The following is a 21,159-nucleotide window of genomic DNA, read 5'->3' as shown; positions in this document are numbered from 1 at the left end:
TCCTTATTGTTCTTCATAGTGGCTGTACCAATTTACATTTCCACCAAGAGTATAGGAGGGTACCTTTTCATTCTCCAATATACCATTTCATACCTCCACATCCTCTCCAGAATTTATTGTTTGTAGATTTTTTGATGATGACCATTCTTACCACTGTGAGGTGATATCTCAGTTTTGATTTCAGTTCAGTTCAGTTCAGTTCAGTCACTCAGTGTCTGACTCTTTGCGACCCCATGGACTGCAGCACGCCAGGCCTCTCTGTCCATCACCAATTCCAAGAGTCCATCCAAACCCATGTCCACTGAGTCACTGATGCCATCCAACCATCTCATCCTCTGTTGTCCTCTTCTCCTCCTGCCTTCAATCTTCCCCAGCATCAGGGTCTTTTCAAATGAGTCAGCTCTTCACATCAGGTGGCCAAAGTATTGGAGTTTTAGCCTCAACATCAGTCCTTCCAATGAACACCCAGGACTGATCTCCTTTAGGATGGACTGGTTGGATCTCCTTGCAGTCCCAGGGACTCTCAAGAGTCTTCTCCAACACCACAGTTCAAAAGCATCAATTCTTCTTCACCCAGCTTTCTTTACAGTTCAACTCTCACATCCATACATGACTATGGAAAAACCATAGCTTTGACTAGATGGACCTTTGTTGACAAAATAATGTCTCTGCTATTGAATATGCTGTCTAGGTTGGTCATAACTTTCCTTCCAAGGAGTAAGTGTCTTTTAATTTCATGCGATCACCGTCTTCAGTGATTTTTGAGCTCCACCAAAATAAAGTCTGACACTGTTTCCACTGTTTCCCCATCTATTTGCCATGTGATGGGACGAGATGCCATGATCTTCGTTTTGTGAATGTTGAGCTTTAAGCCAACTTTTTCACTCTCCTCTTTCACTTGCATCAAGAAGCTCTTTAGTTCTTCTTCACTTTCTGCCATAAGGGTGCTGTCATCTGCATAGCTGAGGTTATTGATATTTCTCCCAGCAATCTTGATTCCAGCTTGTGCTTCTTCCAGCCCAGCGTTTCTTATGATGTACTCTGCATAGAAGTTAAATAAGCAGGGTGACAATATACAGCCTTGACGTACTCCTTTTCCTATTTGGAACCAGTCTGTTGTTCCATGTCCAGTTCTAAGTGTTGCTTTCTGACCTGCATACAAGTTTCTCAAGAGACAGTTCAGCTGGTCTGGAATTCCCATCTCTTTCAGAATTTTCCACAGTTTCTTGTGATCCACACAGTCAAAGGCTTTGGCACAGTCAATAAAGCAGAAATAGATGTTTTTCTGGAACTCTCTTGCTTTTTTGATGATCCAGCAAATGTTGGCAATTTGCTCTTTGATTCCTCTGCCTTTTCTAAAACCAGCTTGAACATCTGGAAGTTCACAGTTCATGTATTGCTGAAGCCTGTCTTAGAGAATATTGAGCATTACTTTACTAGCATGTGAGATGAGTGCAATTGTGCGGTAGTTTTAGCATTCTTTGACATTGCCTTTCTTTGGGATTGGAATGAAAACTGACCTTTCCCAGTCCTGTGGCCACTGCTGCATTTTCCAAATTTGCTGGCATACTGAGTCCAGCACTTTCACAGCATCATATTTTAGGATTTGAAATAGCTCAACTGGAATTCCAGAAAAACATCTATTTCTTCTCTATTGACTATGCCAAAGCCTTTGACTGTGTGGATCACAAGAAACTGTGGAAAATCCTGAAAGAGATGGGAATATCAGACCACCTGACCTGCCTCTTGAGAAACCTATATGCAGGTCAGGAAGCAACACTTAGAACTGGACATGGAAAAACAGACTGGTTCCAAATAGGAAAAGAAGTACGTCAAGGCTGTATATTGTCACCCTGCTTATTTTACTTCTATGCAGAGTACATCATGAGAAATGCTGGGCTGGAAGAAGCACAAGCTGGAATCAAGATTGCTGGGAGAAATATCAATAACCTCAGACATGCAGATGACACCACCCTTATGGCAGAAAGTGAAGAGGAACTCAAAAGCCTCTTGATGCAAGTGAAAGAGGAGAGTGAAAAAGTTGGCTTAAAGCTCAACATTCAGAAAACGAAGATCATGGCTTCTTGTCCCATCACTTCATGGGAAACAGATGGGGAAATGGAGGAAATAGTGTCAGACTTTATTTTTGGTGGTGGTGGGGGGTGCTCCAAAATCACTGCAGATGGTGACTGCAGCCATGAAATTATAAGACGCTTATTCCTTGGATGGAAAGTTATGACCAACCTAGATAGCATATTCAAAAGCAGAGACATAACTTTGCCAACAAAGGTCCGTCTAGTCAAGGTTATGGTTTTTCCAGTGGTCATGTATGGATGCGAGGGTTGGACTGTGAAGAAAGCTGAGCGCCGAAGAATTAATGCTTTTGAACTGTGGTGTTGGAGAAGACTCTTGAGAGTCCCTTGGACTGCAAGGAGATCCAACCAGTCCATTCTGAAGGAGATCAGCCCTGGGATTTCTTTGGAAGGAATGACGCTAAAGCTGAAACTCCAGTACTTTGGCCACCTCATGCGAAGAGTTGACTCATTGGAAAAGACTCTGATGCTGGGAGGGATTTGGGGGCATGAGGAGAAGGGGACGACAGAGGATGACATTGCTGAATGGCATCACCGACTTGATGGATGTGAGTTTGAGTGAACTCTGGGAGTTGGTGATGGACAGGGAGGCCTGGCGTGCTGTGATTCATGGGGTCGCAAAGAGTCGGACACGACTGAGCGACTGAACTGAACTGGATTTCCATCACCTCCACTAGCTTTGTTGGTAGTTATACTTCCTAAGGCTCACTTGACTTCACAGTCCAGGATGTCTGGCTCTAGGTGAGTGATCACACCGTCGTGATTATCTGGGTCATGAAGATCTTTTTTGTATAGTTTTCTGTGTATTCTTGCCACCTCTCCTTAATATTTTCTGCCTCCGTTAGGTTCATACCATTTCTGTCCTTTATTGATCACATCTTTGCATGAAATGTTCCGTTGGTATCTCTCATTTTTTGAAGAAATCTCTAGTCTTTCCTATTCTATTGTTTTCCTCTATTTGTTTGCATTGATCGCTGAGTAAGGCTTTCTTATCTGTTCTTGCTATTCTTTGGAACTCTGCATTCAAATGGGTATTTCTTGTATTTTCTCCTTTGCTTTTGGGTCCTTTCTTTTCACAGCTATTTGTAAGGCCTCCCCAAACAGCCATTTGATTTTCATTTCTCTAATGATTAGTCACGATGGTGTGATCACTGACCTAGAGCCAGACATCTTGGAATGTGAAGTCAAGTGGGCCTTAGAAAGCATCACTTTGAACAAAGCTAGTGGAGGTGATGGAATTCCAGTTGAGCCATTTCAAATCCTGAAAGATGATGCTGTGAAAGTGCCGCACTCAATATGCCAGCTGCCGGGAGCCGGCATATTGCATATTGAGTGCATATTGCATATTGAGTGCAGCACTTTCCACAGCATCATCTTTCAGGATCTGGAATAGCTCAACTACAATTCTATCACTGCCAGGAGCAGGAACTCCACCCATGGCAAAGGTCATGAGGAAGGAGGCTCGGCATATGCAAAGGCGGGATCGAGCCTCAGGAGTCCCCCTGGAAATTCTCGAGCATCTACCCCCAAACCAGAGTCTGCCTACTTTCTGCTTTGTGCTCTCACCAACACCTCTGACTTCACAGGGGGGCTGTCCCCCACTACCTCTCTCTGAAAAAAGAGTTAGCTTACAGCTCCAGTTAATAATTCCTGGGTGTGACAGTGTTTCAACCTACAAACTCCTTTGGATATCCTCTAGCCTGCCTGAATAGGTTTTTCCGGCCACATGTGATTGTTCAGAGCCTCCCAACTGTGAGAGGCAGGAGATGTTCTAAACTGTCTAAACACAGATTCCTTTGAGTAGTTAAAAGATTGATTAGAAATTGTATTGGTGAAGGGTTTTTCACTTATTGGGCCAATGTTTGCTGCTAAGTCTCCATACTCCTTACCTACTGTGTCCTTGGCAGTGTATTGATTGATATAATGGGTGTATAAAAATGTAAGTAGTAGCCTCAATGTTTGTAACGTTGGACCCTTGAGTTAATTCTTTTCTTGATTGAGCCCACCTCACCTTTGCCCTATAGGAATGCAGCTTTGTCCAGTGCTTTTTTGGAGGCTGGTGCCTGACTTTGGAATAATCACCTTTAGAGAAAAATAAGTTTCTTAAAATGTTAACAGGACTCCTGGCCAGAAGATGATGTAATTCACCTGAACTTTTGCATATGATAAGTTTGAAAGCCTGGCTTCGATTAGAACCAGGAACTGCTGTCCTCACATGACTCCACCCCTTCCCCCATTATCCTCTATGCACAACTTAAGGTATAAAAACTACTTTGGAAAATAAAGTGCGGGCCTTGTTCACCAAAACTTGGTCTCCCCATGTCGCTCTCTTTCTCAAATTCCGGCTGAGTCTCCATCTGGAGCGCGGAACCCGCCATGCTTGCTAATTATGCCTGGGCTTCTAAGATCCGACCGGGGAGGCCTGTGTCTCCTCTCCTTTGGGAGGACGGAAGGATGCCTGCGGCCTATGTAAGTGGTGCAAACTTCTTGTCTTGACGTTTTATTGGTCTCCCACGTAAACCAAGCTACTCAGCCTCTTTTCTCCACTGAATTTTCCTACTGAGCTATCCTCATTCTATTACTCTTTATATCCTTAATTAACGTTTAATTAAGCAGTTGTTTCCTGATCCTCGCCTATGCCGTCTCTCCTTCGAATACCCTGGATTAGCCAGGGCTGGACCCCAGCAGCCAGCAAATTTGGAAAACTCAGCAGTGGCCACAGGACTGGAAAAGGTCAGTTTTTATTCCAATCCCAAAGAAAGGCAATGCCAAAGAATGCTCAAACTACTGCACAATTGCACTCATCTCACACACTAGTAAAGTAATGCTCAAAATTCTCTTTATGCAAGGCATAAAGATGGGCATCCAGTCTCATCACTTCATGGGAAACAGATGGGGAAACGGTGGAAACAGTGTCAGACTTTATTTTGGGGGGCTCCAAAATCACTGCAGATGGTGACTGCAGCCATGAAATTAAAAGACGCTTACTCCTTGGAAGGAAAGTTATGACCAACTTAGACAGAATATTCAAAAGCAGAGACATTACTTTGCCAACAAAGGTCCGTCTAGTCAAGGCTATGGTTTTTCCAGTGGTCATGTATGGATGTGAGAGTTGGACTGTGAAGAAAGCTGAGTGCCAAAGAATTGATGCTTTTGAACTGTGGTGTTGGAGAAGACTCTTGAGAGTCCCTTGGACTGCAAGGAGATCCAACCAGTCCATTCTGAAGGAGATCAGCCCTGGGATTTCTTTGGAAGGAATGACGCTAAAGCTGAAACTCCAGTACTTTGGTCACCTCATGTGAAGAGTTGACTCATTGGAAAAGACTCTGATGCTGGGAGGGATTGGGGGCAAGAGGAGAAGGGGACGACAGAGGATGAGATGGCTGGATGGCATCACTGACTCGATGGACGTAAGTCTGAGTGAGCTCCGGGAGTTGGTGATGGACAGGGAGGCCTGGCGTGCTGCGATTCATGGGGTTGCAAAGAGTCAGACACGACTGAGTGACTGAACTGAATTGAATTTCTAATAAAAACTAAGAAGTAGGCATATGAACTGTCTGTCATACCAGAATTAATTAGATTAACAAATTTATGAATACATTTTATAATATCTAGAAATATGTGCCCTTCAACTACATCATTTTCAATCTCCATTTTTTTTTTCCTTCTAGATGTATAGTTCTATTTTAACTTATGAGAGGTGGCCTAAAACAATTTCTACCATGTTCTGAATATCAGCTGTGATCATGAGTTTAGTCAGATCAGTTGCCTCTCATCTTATTTTCTGCTTTTTAAATATATTTATTCAGTAATCTGAGGAAGTTGTCCATTTACAGGAACTTGAGGATCCTGGTTTTAAGAAATTCTACAGCCTATAGTTTGGCCTTTGACCAAGGAGTTAAAGATGCTTGAAAAGGATCATCTGTAGCCTCAGGTGGTCTTATTTTAAAAGTTAACTGTAAAGAAAAAAAATGTTGACTGCTATTTCAGTACTACAAGGATCAAGCTATCCACCAATGGTGCACCTGAGGAGAACTCAGGATGGAAAAAGGGTAAGCCTTCTGTGCCCTGGCTCTTCTATAATTGGTGACAGTGCCAAGTATTACTTGGCGGTGGATAAACTAACTGTGAGGAGCAGGTTTTCCTTGGATTTAACCTCAAGAAAAGATCCCTGGGTTACCCTGGAATTTACAAGGATTAACATGTAATTAAAATGTAAATTAAAATTTACAAGGATTAAAGTTACAGGGACTTTTGCTCAGTTGATAGACACTGGGGTAGTTTGGATTCAGTGATTAAATAGGAGGCTGAGATGATGTCTTTCCCATATTCAGCTACTTTAATAGAAATTGTTGGAAAAAATTATAGCTACCAAATGAGAGCTGCTAGCTTCAAAGAAATGAAACAAATCTTCCAACTGGTGACAGCTTTCTCAGGCAGCCAAGAAACTTGTGGGAGTGTTGGAGGCAAGTCCATGTACTGGGTAGTGGGCCCATAGAGAAACTCACTTATTAATTTAAAATTTGCTTGTGCAGATAATAGCTTACAGTGAATGGCACCGCCAGATTTGTGGTCTCCGAAGGAGAAGATTTAACTCTGGAATCAGACAGTCTCAGTCACTCAGAGCTTTGTGTGCAAAGTTTTACTTAAAGTGAAAGGGCAGAGAAAGCTTCTGACATAGACACCATAAAGGGGTAGAAAGAGTACCCGCCTCACTAGTTTAAGCAGGACCTTATATACTTCTCTGGAGAAGGCAATGGCACCCCACTCCAGTGCTCTTGCCTGGAAAATCCCATGGATGAAGGAGCCTGGAGTCCATGGGGTCGCTAAGAGTCGGACACGACTGAGCGACTTCACTTTCACTTTTCACTTTCATGCATTGGAGAAGGAAATGGCAACCTACTCCAGTGTTCTTGCCTGGAGAATCCCAGGGACAGGGGAGCCTGATAGGCTGCTGTCTATGGGCTCACACAGAGTCGGACACGACTGAAGTGACTTAGCCTAGCCTAGCCTATATACTTCTCAACTTGCTGCTGGGGATTGATAAAAAGAATACTCAAGGTTGTAAGAGTTCCACCAGAGCCTTTCCCAAGGCATACATCCTGAGATAACTTTGGCACAGGATTGGCCAGGGAGAATGGGTTCTGGGCAATGTCTCTGGGCAAGATATACTGTTGCTGTGTAATCAGGGGTACAAGTCTTGAGAAACAGGTTCCCAGGCAAAATTTGTTACAATTATAATTGTTAACATAGAGCCTAAGAAAAGCATTTCCATGAGTAAGACCTTGTGCTCTGTGATCAATAGTTCCGGACCTAAAGAAAGGCCAGTTCTCAGGCAAGATGCATTATTGAACAAGGATTAAGGAAAGCATGAGAGAGAATGTTCATCTCCACCTTAAAGGATCTGCCTGCCTAAGCTTTAACTCTTTCTCAGGGACCCGCAGAAAAAGTTGGACACCCAATGCTCTCAACATTCACAGTAGTTTTAGACCGCAGGAGGGAGAAACTGAGAAATGTAGAAGAGTTGAACAACTCTAGGGTGACACCAAGAGGAGTTATGCTCACAAACAGCACCTCGGCCCATCACTCAGCTCTCAGTATGATTCTATCCTGACTAGTCAACTTTAAAATGGGAAACAAACCTTTCAAATAATAAAGAAGAGGGATGACAGGTTGCCAGCCTTTAGCTTACACCCCAGCCCAGGGTTTATACAGGTACGGAACTTATACTTGCAAGTACTCACTTAATTGAGAACTCACCCAAGATGGAGCTCTGTTGATACTCCAAAGCACATTTTGAATTTTGTGTATGCAATTAGAGAAAGTTGTCTTGATAAAATATCTTCTCAGAATTCTGACCTTAAAGGAACAAAAGCCCTTCTGGGAGAAACTTGAATTTATCTCCCTGTGCCTTTGAGATGTATATGCTCTACTTGAACTGCTAGGCATCCTGTTTCTGTTTTGAGAGCTTGGTCTCTGCAATCCAGAATGTACACATAATATGGGGTACAGCTTCCAGCCAGTTAGAGAAACTGGGTTTCCAAGTAGTCTCTTGGCTGTGTCAGCTCTCAGGGAACTTTGTCATAGGGGGTCCCATTCTATGAAGGTCTGTGTCATCTCAACCTTCGTTGCATCTGCTAAGCAACGAAGGCCTTTACTTTCTTAGGCTGTTTTCTAGAGCTTGTGAAGGCAATATACTTTGCACTCCCTTGTAGGGACACCTCTTGCCTCTAATTGGTTTGAATTGCTATTGAGATAGTATTTGTCAATGGCAGATGATGGATCCTTAAATGGAATAAATTTCTAAATTGGTAAATTTTTAGAACACTCTCATTGTAAACAGGCCAGAAAGGCATGGGGGATGAGTCCTAGAGGGTCTGAGGTGCAGGCTGAGGGTCAGTTCCCAGAGGGCAGACACAGCAGCTGTGGAAGGTTAGAAGCAAGAGGATGCTGGGTCCCTGCTGCTGTGGGGAGGCACTTGGCACTAGAGGCAGCTCCAGGCAGTCTGCTCATCAAGACAAGTTTGAACTCCCCAAGACAGTTCACTTAGCAAAGAGGACAGAGAATGCTAATGCCACAAAGAATATGAGAATGGTGCTTGTGTGTCCACTCCACAAACTCCCACGCAGCACAAAGTAGGGTTGGGCTGTTCTTTGTCTAGAACACCCAGCAAAAGTCATGCTTCATACTCTCACAGGCCGCTATGCCCAATCAAGAGGAGCTCACAGGCCACGGGCCCACAGATGGGAACAAGTTGACTTTGCTGCGGGGGAAGTATCGCACCCTGCGTTCTTCTCACCAGGTTGGATTCAATATGGAGTTCCTGGTGATCTCACTGGAGTGGCCAAAACACATGCGGAACCATCCCTTTTGCTTGACAATTTGCTTCCAGGAAACAAAGTCATGAATCACAGAACAGCAAGTAGCCTATTCAAGCTGGGCGTGACAGAGCCTGTTCCAGAAAGACTTGCTCTTGTGCTGTAGCCTGTCCCTGCAGGGAAATGCCACCTCATGGTAAAGAACAGTCAGCCCCTGAGGCTGTCATAGAAGCTGCCTGACTCCTAGCCTCCCAAGGGGAACCTTGCAATCTCCAGATCTGTGAGATAATACATGTCTGCTGTTTAGGTCCTTTCTCTGGTATCCTGTTATGGCAGATTAAACACCAATCACAAAGGATTTAACAGCAGGAGGCATGTTAACAGCCTGCAGAGTACTCTGAAGGTGGACAGGGTTGGTCTACACTGAGTGAAAAAGAGATGCCAACTCTGGCATGACAGGTGGAGGAGAGAGGATTAAAGATGCAGGGATGTAGGAATGGGCTGCATGGTGGTGGTTGGTGAGGTCAGAGGCCCAGAGGACCGTCCATAAACTGAGTACTAGTTTCACCAACAAGCTCAGACACAAGGCTGGGCTGTAGACCGGGGCTGACAGGAGACACGAGATTACAGAAGTGGCTCCTCGGTGGCACTTGAGGTGATACAATGTGAGAATCAGAAGTAAGGTGTCCGAACGTAGTTGTTAGAAGGAAAGTCAATGAAATTACTGTACATTTCAAAAGAAAAGGGGCAGCAAGCCCACTCTGGGCTATGGACATGGTTACAAGGAACCAGGACTCTTAGGGGCAAAGTAGATGAGCGGATGACATGGGTGACCCTCACTATGGCCTCTGAGAAGGAATCAAGGATGAATGGGTTAGGAGGTAAAGGGTGCCAGCCAGTGGCATGGATTTTAGTAAGGAGGTGTGGCAGTGGGCACACAACCATGGGGACTACACTCCGATTGTGAACTGCCAACCTGAGAGAGGAAGGGAGCAACCAGTTGGAGGTTCTGTTGAGCAGGAGCTTGGAGATGGCCCCTGTGACACGGGGGCACCGCCCTCTAGGAGGCATGTACGCCCCACACCAATGACAGAGCCTGGAGCTCCGAGTGGGTAGAATATGTGGGGAGGAAACAGGTGGGGCCCATTTGTCATCACTCCCAGGGACCTACCTGGGAACTGGAATCTCATATACACAACTCTGGACACTGCCGGTTCAGAGGCCTGGGCATCCAATGTGGGGGTGCTTGCACCACGGGAGAAGTTCCTGCTGGCCTGGTCACTATGGGTTATTCCTGCCAAGAGGCCAGCAGACAAGAGTCAGCAGTGTAGCGAGGAAAACTGACCCAGACCATGTGAGGAGGTAGAAAGGCCGGCTGAGCACAAGGACGCCAAGAAGACTCGGTTTGGAGCTCACATGGGCATCTCTGGTCTTCTCTGCCTCATCTGGATGCTGAATGGACAGGCAGGGGCTGTGGCTCAGGAAGGGATGCTGACCAAGGGTCAGGCCCTCAGGAAAGAGGCTCTGGGTAGCACCAGGTCAGCATCATACCAGCACAGGTGCCCACTGGAGGTGAAAGGAGATGGATGGTAGGTAGGGACGTGAGTATCTCCCACATCCCACATGATCTATGACAAGAACAGCTAATGCATAGGCCTGGTGGAGGGATGAGAGTAGACACCTGTGGGACATGGATGACATCTCCACCTAGGCACAGGCATGCGGGGCAGGGGCTGGAGCAGCGGGGCTGACCTGCCCCTCTCTCTGTAGGGGTCCTAGGGCTGCTGCACATCTCCTTCCCACAGGGCCTGGTTAGGGCTCCCCACAGCCAGGCGCGCCAGGATCCACACATGAGCCCACCAGGGACCAAGGCAAACTGCGTCTTGCCACTTCTGACAACCTCCAAGTCACACAGGCCATCTTTTCTCCATTCTCTTGATTCCTAGGCAGTCAGAAGTTCACCAGCTACAAAGGGAGAAGACACAGGTCCTGTACTCAATAGGAGGAAGTCAAGATCAAGTCAGGTCAGGTGCATACCAGGGACGGGATGGGAGAGAGAGGATGGAGACCTGCTTGGAGACCGTGCTCTCCAGTTGTATTTGCTGGGGGAGTGGACAAGGTGGCCAGAAGGGAGAGTGAGTCACAGGTCTGGCAGCGATAGAAAGAGCCACTCAGGCATTTGGAGGTCAGAGAGAGGAGCCCACTCCAAGACCCCTGCTCCTGAGTCAGGGTTAGAGACCCCCAGGCAACACTCTGAGCCCTGCAGGCTGCACACCGTGCCAGGCACCCTCCAGGGAGGAGAACCGCTGCTGCCATCTCCTGTGCATTCCCTCTCGGGTCCCCAGCACATCTATGGGTGCCCCATTTTACAGATGGACTGCTGAGATGCAGACAGCTTAGGCATCTTGCCACGGTCGCTATCCCTGATCCAGACCTAATTCTGAAAATTTCAGGCCTTCTGCTCCTACATTAGCTGTGCAAACTCGGGTTGTCAGGTCCTATTTGTGAAAGCCAACTTTCCTCCTTAAAAGAGCAACTACAATTCCTATTGCAAGGCTCAGACTGGGGTTTCATGTGAAGGAGAGTGTATCAGGGCAGGCTTCCTGGTGGTGGCAGACCCCACCCTGAGAGTTATGATTTGCAGGGCAGTGTAAAGGAGTCAGTCCAGTGGGTTGGGGAAAGGGATGGGCAAGATGCCCAGTGGGAAATACTGGGAGAGGCCTAAGGGAAAGGCATGAGGACTGGGGTGAGGAGAGCCAGGCCCGGCCAGAGGGAAGCTGGCAGTCTTCCCAGGGGAGGCGGTATTTGGGGTTTGTCTAAAGGTGGATGGTCAGGAAAGTGCAGATGGGAGCAGAGTGCTGCTAGGCAGTGAGAGAGTGCCACCTGCCTGCACTGCTCAGGTGACAGCATCTGTGTGGGTGTCACTCTGGTTTCCTTCCCACTGCATCCACCAAAGGGTGGTGGCCCAGTCAGCTGGTAGGAGGCTGGGCCCTGCAGGCAGGCAGACGTCCTCCAGCCCCTGAGCTGGCCGAGGAGATGGAGCCGTGGAGTTGGCTGCCTCTGCTCCTGCAGTTGGGCCTGATGTGGCCCCCGCAGGCTCAGCCTGAGCCCGAACTAAGGATATTTGTGGTTCCCCACAGCCACATGGATGTGGGCTGGCTGCACACTGTACAGGTAGGTGCCCCGAGTGACCCCTGCACACCTCTTGAAGCTGCAGTCCTTTTTCCATCTGGACTCCAGAGTGGGTTTGTGTCCTGGGTCTCTGCCATCAGGAAACTTGGCCTTGGGCCCACCTGTACTTGGCTATGGACTGGATGTCGGCTGCCCTGGTGGCTAAAATAGTAAAGAATCTGGCTTCAGTGCAGGAGACCCAGGTTAAATCCCTGGGTCAGGAAGATCCCCTGGAGAAGGAAATGGTAACCCACATCAGTATTCTTGCCTGGAGAATCCCAAGGACAGAGGAGTGTGGTGGGCTATAGTCCACGGGGTCACAAAGATTCGGACACGACAGAGCGACTAAGGTAGACTGGCTGTGGGCAGGGGTGAGAATGTGTCCCCAGCCGCAATGTGTGGAAGGTGTTCTTCGAAATTCCATTGAGTGAATGAATGAACCAGGGCAGAGAAAAAGAGGGAAAGACTGATTTCCATAAGTTTCTGGTGCAGGTAACTGAAATGATTACCCAGGCCTGCACAAGCTCTTTCTGGAAGGAGGAAGGAAATAAATGAACAGGACCACTCTATGATCGTGGATACAATACTTTCCATGAGATGTTAATAAGTGAGTCGCTCATTTTAAAGGGAGTCGGGCAGCAAGAGGCCCTGAGGCTGAGTGTTGAGTCTGGTCCTAGCTCACTGGGCAGCCTCTGTGGGTGGTCACTCACCTGCGTGTGGAACTGCTGACATATGGGGAGGCATGCTCGTCACCCCAGTTTAGAGAAGGGACACTGAGGCCCAGGGTGGGGTGCTGCCCAAGTCAGCAGACATTGCCGTCTTGCCAGCTAACCCCCTCCCAGGGCTCCTTGCATTCCTTTATCAGTATCTCTGGGCACCATGGTGAGCCAGCCTGACCCAGATGGGAGCATGCTCAGCTCCATCCTGGGGGCTCCCAGCCCCTGGGGAGAAGATAGATCCAGAGAGATGACTCACGGGGTCAGCTTCTCTCAACCTCAGCCGTTGACACACACTTCCCCACCATTTCATCCCAAGAAGGCCCATCAGGGTCCCTGGATCTCACTCCTTGGGCCCAGTTGTCAATTGGTCTGTGATCTAAGGCAGGAGTGGTTAGCACACCCCACTGGGCTGGCCTGGGCCTTGGCTGGGCTGGCACATCCCTCTGTCATGTAGAGTGTCTGTCTCCTCACGACTCTCCTCAGGGACAGGCTCTCATCTAAGGGGGTCCTCCCGGGTCCTTCTCTCAGTGCAGGGCTCACTGTGTGTCCATCACAGAGTGGATGCTGGGATCCCTTGTTTGAGGATCAGGGAGAGCCGACTGCAGGGCCTGGACAGGCTTGGGGGGGAGCTCCAGTGGCCCCCGGACACGGTGTCTCCCTGGACGTTCCTCCTCAGTTCCTGGTCCACGCTCTCTGGTTTCCCCCACGGGTCTGGAGTGACGGTCTCTCCCCCTCCCCACCCCAGGAGAACATGCAGGCTTACGTCACCAACGTCTACAACTCCGTGGTGGAGGAGCTGACCCTTGAGAAGAAGCGCAGGTTCATTGCCGTGGAGCAGGAATATTTCCGGCTGTGGTGGGATGGCGTTGCCTCGGACGAGCAGAAAGGCCAGGTAATGGTGCCCTCAGGGTGTCCTTACCAGGCAGCTGAGAGCAGATGCCCTGGGGGTCCAGGGGACGACCCTTCAGGAAGCTCCTGGGTTATGCTCTGTGTGACCAGGTCAGGGCTGCATAGACCAGGAGGCCCCAACTGCACTGAGCTGTGCCCAGGGTCCATTTAGTACAGGTTTGTGGTCAGCCCCACACCCAGGGGACAGGTTTGTGTTTGATCCTGCCTTTCTGGTTCCTCCTGAAAAGTTGCAGCTCTGGCAGCCCAGCTGGGCACTCAGCTGGTGTGAATGGGGTCACTTTTGACCCTGGCCACATCAGGGTGAGCCTGGGTCCACACCCTCTGACTTCACTTATGAATCTGCCTGGCTCCCACGGACACTGGAGCCAGTGACCATCCAGGGGTGCAGGAGTCCCTGTGGATTTACTTTTGATTAACACTGTATCACAGGGGGTCAGAGGCCATGGTCCTTGGAGGGGCAGTCTGGGGCCAGGTCCTCTCCCCATCTCCATGTCATCACAGGATGGGGCTGGCCTCTTCAGCTGCATGTGAATTCATTGGTAGCATGATTAATGTTAAATTCCCCATTTAGTTAGTTATATAAGAGCTTCTTGCTCAACACTTAGTGAACTATGGGGAGGGACGTGGGAGGGGGGTTCAGGATTGGGAACACGTGTACACCCGTGGCGGATGCATGTTAATGTATGGCAAAACCAATACAGTATTGTAAAGTAAAAAAAAAAAATACATGAAGCTGCTAATGTTTATTTTCAATTGGTTTAAGTAAACCATATCTTGGATTAAAATAAATAAATAGTGTTAAGGAAATGGGTAAATAATATTAACAGAGGGATAATTGGGGGAAGCTGAAACTCTAGTTCTTTGGCTACCTGATAAGAAGAGCCAACTCATTGGAAAAGACCTTCATGCGGGGTAAGATTGAAGGCAGGAGGAGAAGGGGATGACAGAGGATAAGGAGCTTAGATGGCATCACCAACTCAGCAGCATCCAATTGAGCCAACTCTGGGAGATAGTGAATGACAGGGAAGCCTGGAGTGCTTCAGTCCATGGGGTTACAAAGGGTCAGAGATGACTGATCAACTGAAAAACAACAATTGCTGAAAGATTTATGGGAGGGGAGCATTTTTTACAATCCTTGCAATGCTTTCATAACTTTGAAATTATTTCAAAACAAAAGTTGTGAACATATGTACCTGTATATATGCCTGATGAAGCATTAGCCATGGCCAGGTGCTGTTCTGATAGCTGGACACAGGTAGCTGACCACGACAGACAGTGTCCTGATATTTGCAGAAGAAGTGAGGCTGAGGAGCCTGAAGGAAGGACCTTCATCCTTCAGGAGTCTGAAGGATGCAGTAGACATGAGACCAGCAAACAAAAACGGTTCAGCCTGGGAGGTGTAACCTGGCGTTTCTCTCTGCCCACCACGCCAAGGTCCGCCAGCTTGTGGCTGAAGGTCGCCTGGAGTTTGTCCTCGGAGGCCAGGTCATGCACGACGAGGCCGTGACCCACATTGATGACCAGATCCTCCAGCTCACAGGTTTGATTATTCTTCCCCAGACCAGAGTCCCTGTGGCCTCCTGCAGGGCTGGGACTGGGTGTCTGAGCCCTCGTCCTGAGCTCTGTCTTCCCCTTTCAGCAGGAGACTGTGCCCAGTCAACACTGATCACTGGCGCCGTGTCCATGTGTGTCTGAGTACAGGGGATAAGGGTGTGGATTCTAGGTGGGCCAGCCTGGCTGGTTCCTGACTCTGCTAACCCCCAGCCCTGTGACCCTGGGCAAGTGATGCAGCCTCAATAAGCCTCAGTTGCCTCCTGTATAAAAATATTTGATAATGATGTATGATGTATCTCAAAGGGGTGTTATAAACTTTAAATAGAAATAATTCAAATAGATCACATTGAGTACAGCACGTGGGTCTGTAGTCCATGATCAATACGGGTCAGATGCCATCTCTGCCATCGCCTCAGCCACCAACTGTTCAACCAATAGCAACACCTCCAGCACCACCGCCACCACCACCGTTACCACTGCACCGCCAACACCCGCACCTGTGCCTCCTCCAACAGCACCACCCGCAAGTCTGTTACGGATGCCCAGCACCACCGTCACCCCACTAACCCCTCAGCCCATCACGGCATCACTTCTAACACCAGCGCCTCCAACCAACACCTAAATTACCACCATTGCCACAACCTGCCATCATGCACCTCTTCCAAGCCACCACACTCCCCACCACGATTCGCATTCCGACCACCATCAAAATTAACAGTGTACTGATTATTTTAAACACCGTTCTTGTAGAGAAGGGGACAAAAGGAAGCAAAGGTCGAAAACTATGGGAAACCTATTGAAAATGTATTCATTTCCCATTTCCCCATTTCTCATTTCACCTCCAACTTCAATACCCCTTCTAACAGCAGTGCATACAGCCACTCTCTCAACTGTTACATCCACACCATCACAACACCAACACCTCTACTACCATCCAAATCTCATCACCTTCGCCACCCCAAAAACCAACAGCACCTCGTCTACCGCTAACATTAGCCCCTCTGCCACCAGCAATGCTCTCTCCACCACCAGCACCACCTGAATCACCAGCACTCTCACCTTCATGGTGACCTCCAACACTCCAGCTGCTTCCCGCACCACCACTTCCAGCACCAGCACCAAAACCTCCAGGGCTAACCCTACCACCTACTGCACAACCGCCATCATGCATGCCGACAGCCTAACAGGAAACTGGCAAACGCTGCCACCGCCCCTGCCGTCCTCACTACCACCATCGTCACCAGCACCTCCGTTCGCATCAGCATTATCCCTGTCCACACCACAACCACCGTCCTCACAGCCGCACTCCAGCACAGCCTTCTTCAACACCACCACTAGCACCATCGCCGCCTCTTCCTGTGCATTACGAACACCACCACTGTCCCAGCATCACCTTCACAACCTCCGGCACCACACACACTGCCACGAAGGGCACATTCTCCTCTACTTAACAGGGGTTTTTCACAGGCATCACTTCACCCACCCTGGAAGGCAGGGTGTGCAGAGGGCATCAGGCCCGCAGTCTCTTTCCCAGAAGAGACACTAAGACTGAAGCTACAGAAGGGCAGAGTGTCCGTGAGAGAGCCAGGTTGACTGCAGTGTGGGCTGGGCGCTAGCCCATTGTCACTCCACTAAAGTCGGACCCTGTGCGGGACATCACGATGGCACTGGGCTCTCTCTTTGGATTTTCTTACCCCATCTCTCCTTTCAACTCTTTAATCGGTGCTTCCTTCCTTCTGAGTTTCTACTGCCTTATTTCTAGATGTAAGTGATAAGGTCATGGGCATCTTTATGTTTTACCATAGAAACTCCCCTGTCTGCAAAATGCAGCCTCAGGCCTCACCTCCTGCTTTCCTCCTGTTCCCTCTGCTTCCTGCTTCCCAGATCTGCCCCTAAGACAGGGCCTCCTGTGGTTCAGAACAAGGTTTCCTGTTGTTTCTAGTCAGACTCACCTAAGGAGTATCATGTCCAGGAACCTTCCACTGGGGCCACAGTGCTCGAGCACCTCCCCTTTTCCCCGTGAGCTACAGTTTGCTTCTGGCAGTGACCAGTGTCTGATTCTTATCTGGGTCCCCAGGGCTCAGTCCAGGATTTGAGCAGACCAGGGCTGGTGGGCATGGAGGGAGGGAAAAGGCACTGAGCTGTCTTCCTCCGGGTACCTCCAGAATCATCATTCCTCATCTCCAGTCTCAGACCACCACGCTCACCTTCTTAAACACTGCACAGCTGACCTTGAAAGGCAGACCAGAGGGGCCAGAATCTAAGCTAAGACGATCCTGTCACTGGGGCAGGAAGGGCTGTGGACCTCTTGATCCTCCCCAGAATATTCTCAGAGGCTCCATTTCCAACACTGTCAGGCTCCTGGAACCCTCAGAGGATGGGGCCCTGACTTCATCTCATGATGACCTCCTGATCTAAGAACAAGGCATACACTTCCTTCCTTCAGTCCCGGTCGTGGTCCTGGAGATGGGGAGACTTACAAAACCCCATTCTTGGAGGTTGAATATGAGGCAAAAATGCTGCTGAAACTTACATGAATCACGCTGCCAGCAGGTGATGATTGCGTTCTTTTTTAAAGTTACTCACTTTTCCCTATTATATATATTATCGAGGCATGGTTGACTTGCAGTGCTTTACATGCAGAGTGATGTGATGCAGGTGTACACACACACATATTATTTTTGAAATGTTTTTCTATTATAGGCTATTATGAGGCATTAAATAAAGTTCCCTGTACTGTACAGTCCACCTTTCTTGTTTGTCACATACCTGTTTTTAATTAAAAATCCAGCATTCTATTCATCCTTAGTCAAACAACTGAAATCAAAATGTCATGCATTTTTTACTTAGGCAGAAATTCATAAATATTCTAAGATATATAAGTATATGTTATGCATATTATATATATATATATGCTATGCTATGCTATGCTAAGTCACTTCAGTCGTGTCCGACTCTGTGCAACCCCATAGACAGCAGCCCACCAGGCTCCCTCGTCCCTGGGATTCTCCAGGCAAGAACACTGGAGTGGGTTGCCATTTCCTTCTCCAATGCATGAAAGTGAAAAGTGAAAGTGAAGTCGCTCAGTCGAGTCCGACTCTTAGCGACCCCATGGACTGCAGCCTACCAGGCTCCTCCATCCATGGGATTTTCCAAGCAAGAGTACTGGAGTGGGGTGCCATTGCATATATATATATATATATATATATATATATATATATATATATATACACACACACACACAAAAGCATTGCTACTACAATTGAAGAAGGGGTGAAAAAGAAGAAAAAAAGAGATGCAGAAATTGGAAAACAAAAACTAAATGAAGTGAAAGCACTGAATATTAAATAGCAAAAGTGAAACAAACTAGATAAAACTAAAAGATCACCAGTCCAGGTTCGATGCAGGATACAGGATGCTTGGGGCTGGTGCACTGGGATGACCCAGAGGGATGGTACAGGGAAGCAGGTGGGAGGGGGGTTCAGGATGGGGAGCACATGTACACCTGTGGTGGATTCATGTTGATGTGTGGCAAAACCAATACAGTATTGTAAAGTAATTAGCCTCCAATTAAAATAAATAAATTTAAATTAAAAAAATAAAAAAGATTCTGCAAAAAAAAAAAAAAAAAGATCATCATATAGTCTAGTTGTTTTTTAACTATGGTGGTTCATTAGAAACGTATCTGGAGCTCTGGAGGAAAAAAAGCAATACCTGGTCGTTTGTATTTAAAAAAAAGATTCCAGGAAAATTCTGAACATATCTGCAGTTTAAAAAGTGATTACAGGTTTTTCTATTAAATGGTAGTTTTGGTGATATAGAGTTCTATAATTTTTCTGTTGAGTAATCATGACACAATGGTATTGAGTAATAGTTACATAATCACAAAGGTAAAAGATCTTATCAGTTTTCACAATCAATAGCCAGAGAGAAAATAAAAGATAATTACAATTACAAACGATTATGGGACATGTTTAACCTAACAATATAAAATAGGAACAAATTATTTGCATGGGTTAAGCAGATTGACCTTGTAAGTGGAGGTTTTCATGCATTTACATTTGAGGTGGTTATCTATATGTTTGATCCAATTACCAATCTTAATTGTTTTGGGATTATTTTCTGTAGATCTTTTTCTTCCCTTGTGTTTCCTGGTTAGAGAAGTTCCTTTGGCATTTGCTGTAAAGCTGGTTTGGTTGAGCTCTCCAACAAATGCTAAAGGATCTTCTCTAGACAGGAAACACAGAAAGGGTGTTTTATTCAAACCCCAAACAACAAGGTAAATGGCAACGGGATCATACTTATCAATAATTACCTTAAATGTAAATGGGTTGAATGACCCAACCAAAAGACAAAGACTGGCTGAATGGATACAAAAAGAAGACCCCTATATATGTTATCCAGAAGAGACTCACCTCAAAACAAAGGACACATACAGATGGAAAGTGAAGGGCTGAAAAAAGATATTCCACGAAAATAGAGACTAAAAGAAAGGAGGAGTAGCAATACCCATATCAGATAAAATAGACTTTAAAATAAAGGCTGTGAAAAGAGACAAAGGACACTACATAATGATCAAAGGATCAATCCAAGAAGAATTTAAAACAATTATAAATATATATGCACCCAACATAGGAGCACTGCAATATGTAAGGCAAATGCTAACAAGTATGAAAGGGGAAATTAACAATAACACAACAGGAGTGGGAGACTTTAAAACCCCACTCACGCCTATGCATAGATCAACTAAACAGAAAATTAACAAGGAAACACAACTTTAAATGATACAATGGATCAGTTAGACTTAATTGATATCTATAGGACATTTCACCCCAAAACAACAAATTTTACCTTTTTCTCAAGTGCACATGGAACCTTCTCCAGGATAGATCACATCCTGGGCCATAAATCTAGTCTTGGTAAATTCAAAAAAATTGAAATCATTCCAAGCATCTTTTCTGACCACAATGCAGTAAGATTAGATGTCAATTACAGGATAAAAACTATTAAAATTCCAACATATGGAGGCTGAACAACACGCTGCTGACTAACCAACAAATCACAGAAGAAATAAAAAAGAAATCAAAATATGCATAGAAACAAAGGAAAATGAAAACACAACAACCCAAAACCTATGGGACACTGTAAAAGCAGTGCTATGGGGAAGGTTCATAGCAATACAGGCTTACCTCAGGAAACAAGAAAAAAATCAAATAAATAACCTAAGCAAAAGTTGCTTTAGGTGTAAATAACTCTACGCCTAAAGCAACTAGAAAAGGAAGAAATGAAAAACCCCAGGGTTAGTAGAAGCAAAGAAATCTTAAAAATTAGGGCAGAAATAAATGCAAAAGAAACAAAAGAGACCATAACAAAAATTGACAAAGCCAAAAGCTGGCTTTTGAGAGGATAAATAAAATTGACAAACCATTTGCCAGACTCATCATGAAACAAAGGGAGAAGAATCAAATCAACAAAATTAGAAATGAAAATGGAGAGATCACAACAGACAACACAGAAATACAAAGGATCCTAAGAAACTACTATCAGCAACCAAATGACAATAAAATGGACAACTTCGAAGAAATGGACAAATTCTTAGAAAAGTACAACTTTCCAAAACTGAACCAGGAAGAAAGAGAAAATCTTAACAGACCCATCACAAGCATAGAAATAGAAACTGTAATCAGAAATCGTCCAGCAAACAAAAGCTCAGGACCAGACGGCTCTACAGCTGAATTCTACCAAAAATTTAGAGAAGAGCTAACACCTATCCCACTGAAACTCTTCCATAAGATTGCAGAGGAAGGTAAACTTCCAAACTCATTCTTTGAGGCCACCATCATCCTAATACCAAAACCAGACAACGATGCCACAATAAAAGAAAACTACAGGCCA

General features: G+C 46.5%; 1 protein-coding gene across 1 annotated transcript in view; it reads left to right on the top strand.

The window, feature by feature from the left end:
- Nucleotides 1-11,947: 11,947 nt before the first annotated feature.
- LOC129657329 (epididymis-specific alpha-mannosidase-like) overlaps nucleotides 11,948-21,159 on the top strand; it is a 39,944-nt gene continuing 30,732 nt past the window's right edge. The window contains exons 1-3 of the mRNA XM_055587531.1: nucleotides 11,948-12,085; nucleotides 13,547-13,693; nucleotides 15,145-15,250. Coding sequence (XP_055443506.1) covers nucleotides 11,948-12,085; nucleotides 13,547-13,693; nucleotides 15,145-15,250 — 391 coding nt within the window. The remainder of the gene's footprint in view (nucleotides 12,086-13,546; nucleotides 13,694-15,144; nucleotides 15,251-21,159) is intronic.

The sequence above is a fragment of the Bubalus kerabau genome, chromosome 7 (assembly GCF_029407905.1).
Source record: "Bubalus kerabau isolate K-KA32 ecotype Philippines breed swamp buffalo chromosome 7, PCC_UOA_SB_1v2, whole genome shotgun sequence".
In the NCBI taxonomy this organism is placed as follows: Eukaryota; Metazoa; Chordata; class Mammalia; order Artiodactyla; family Bovidae; genus Bubalus; species Bubalus kerabau.
Note: the sequence above shows the minus strand (reverse complement) of the source record. Positions and strands in the feature narration are given on the sequence as shown.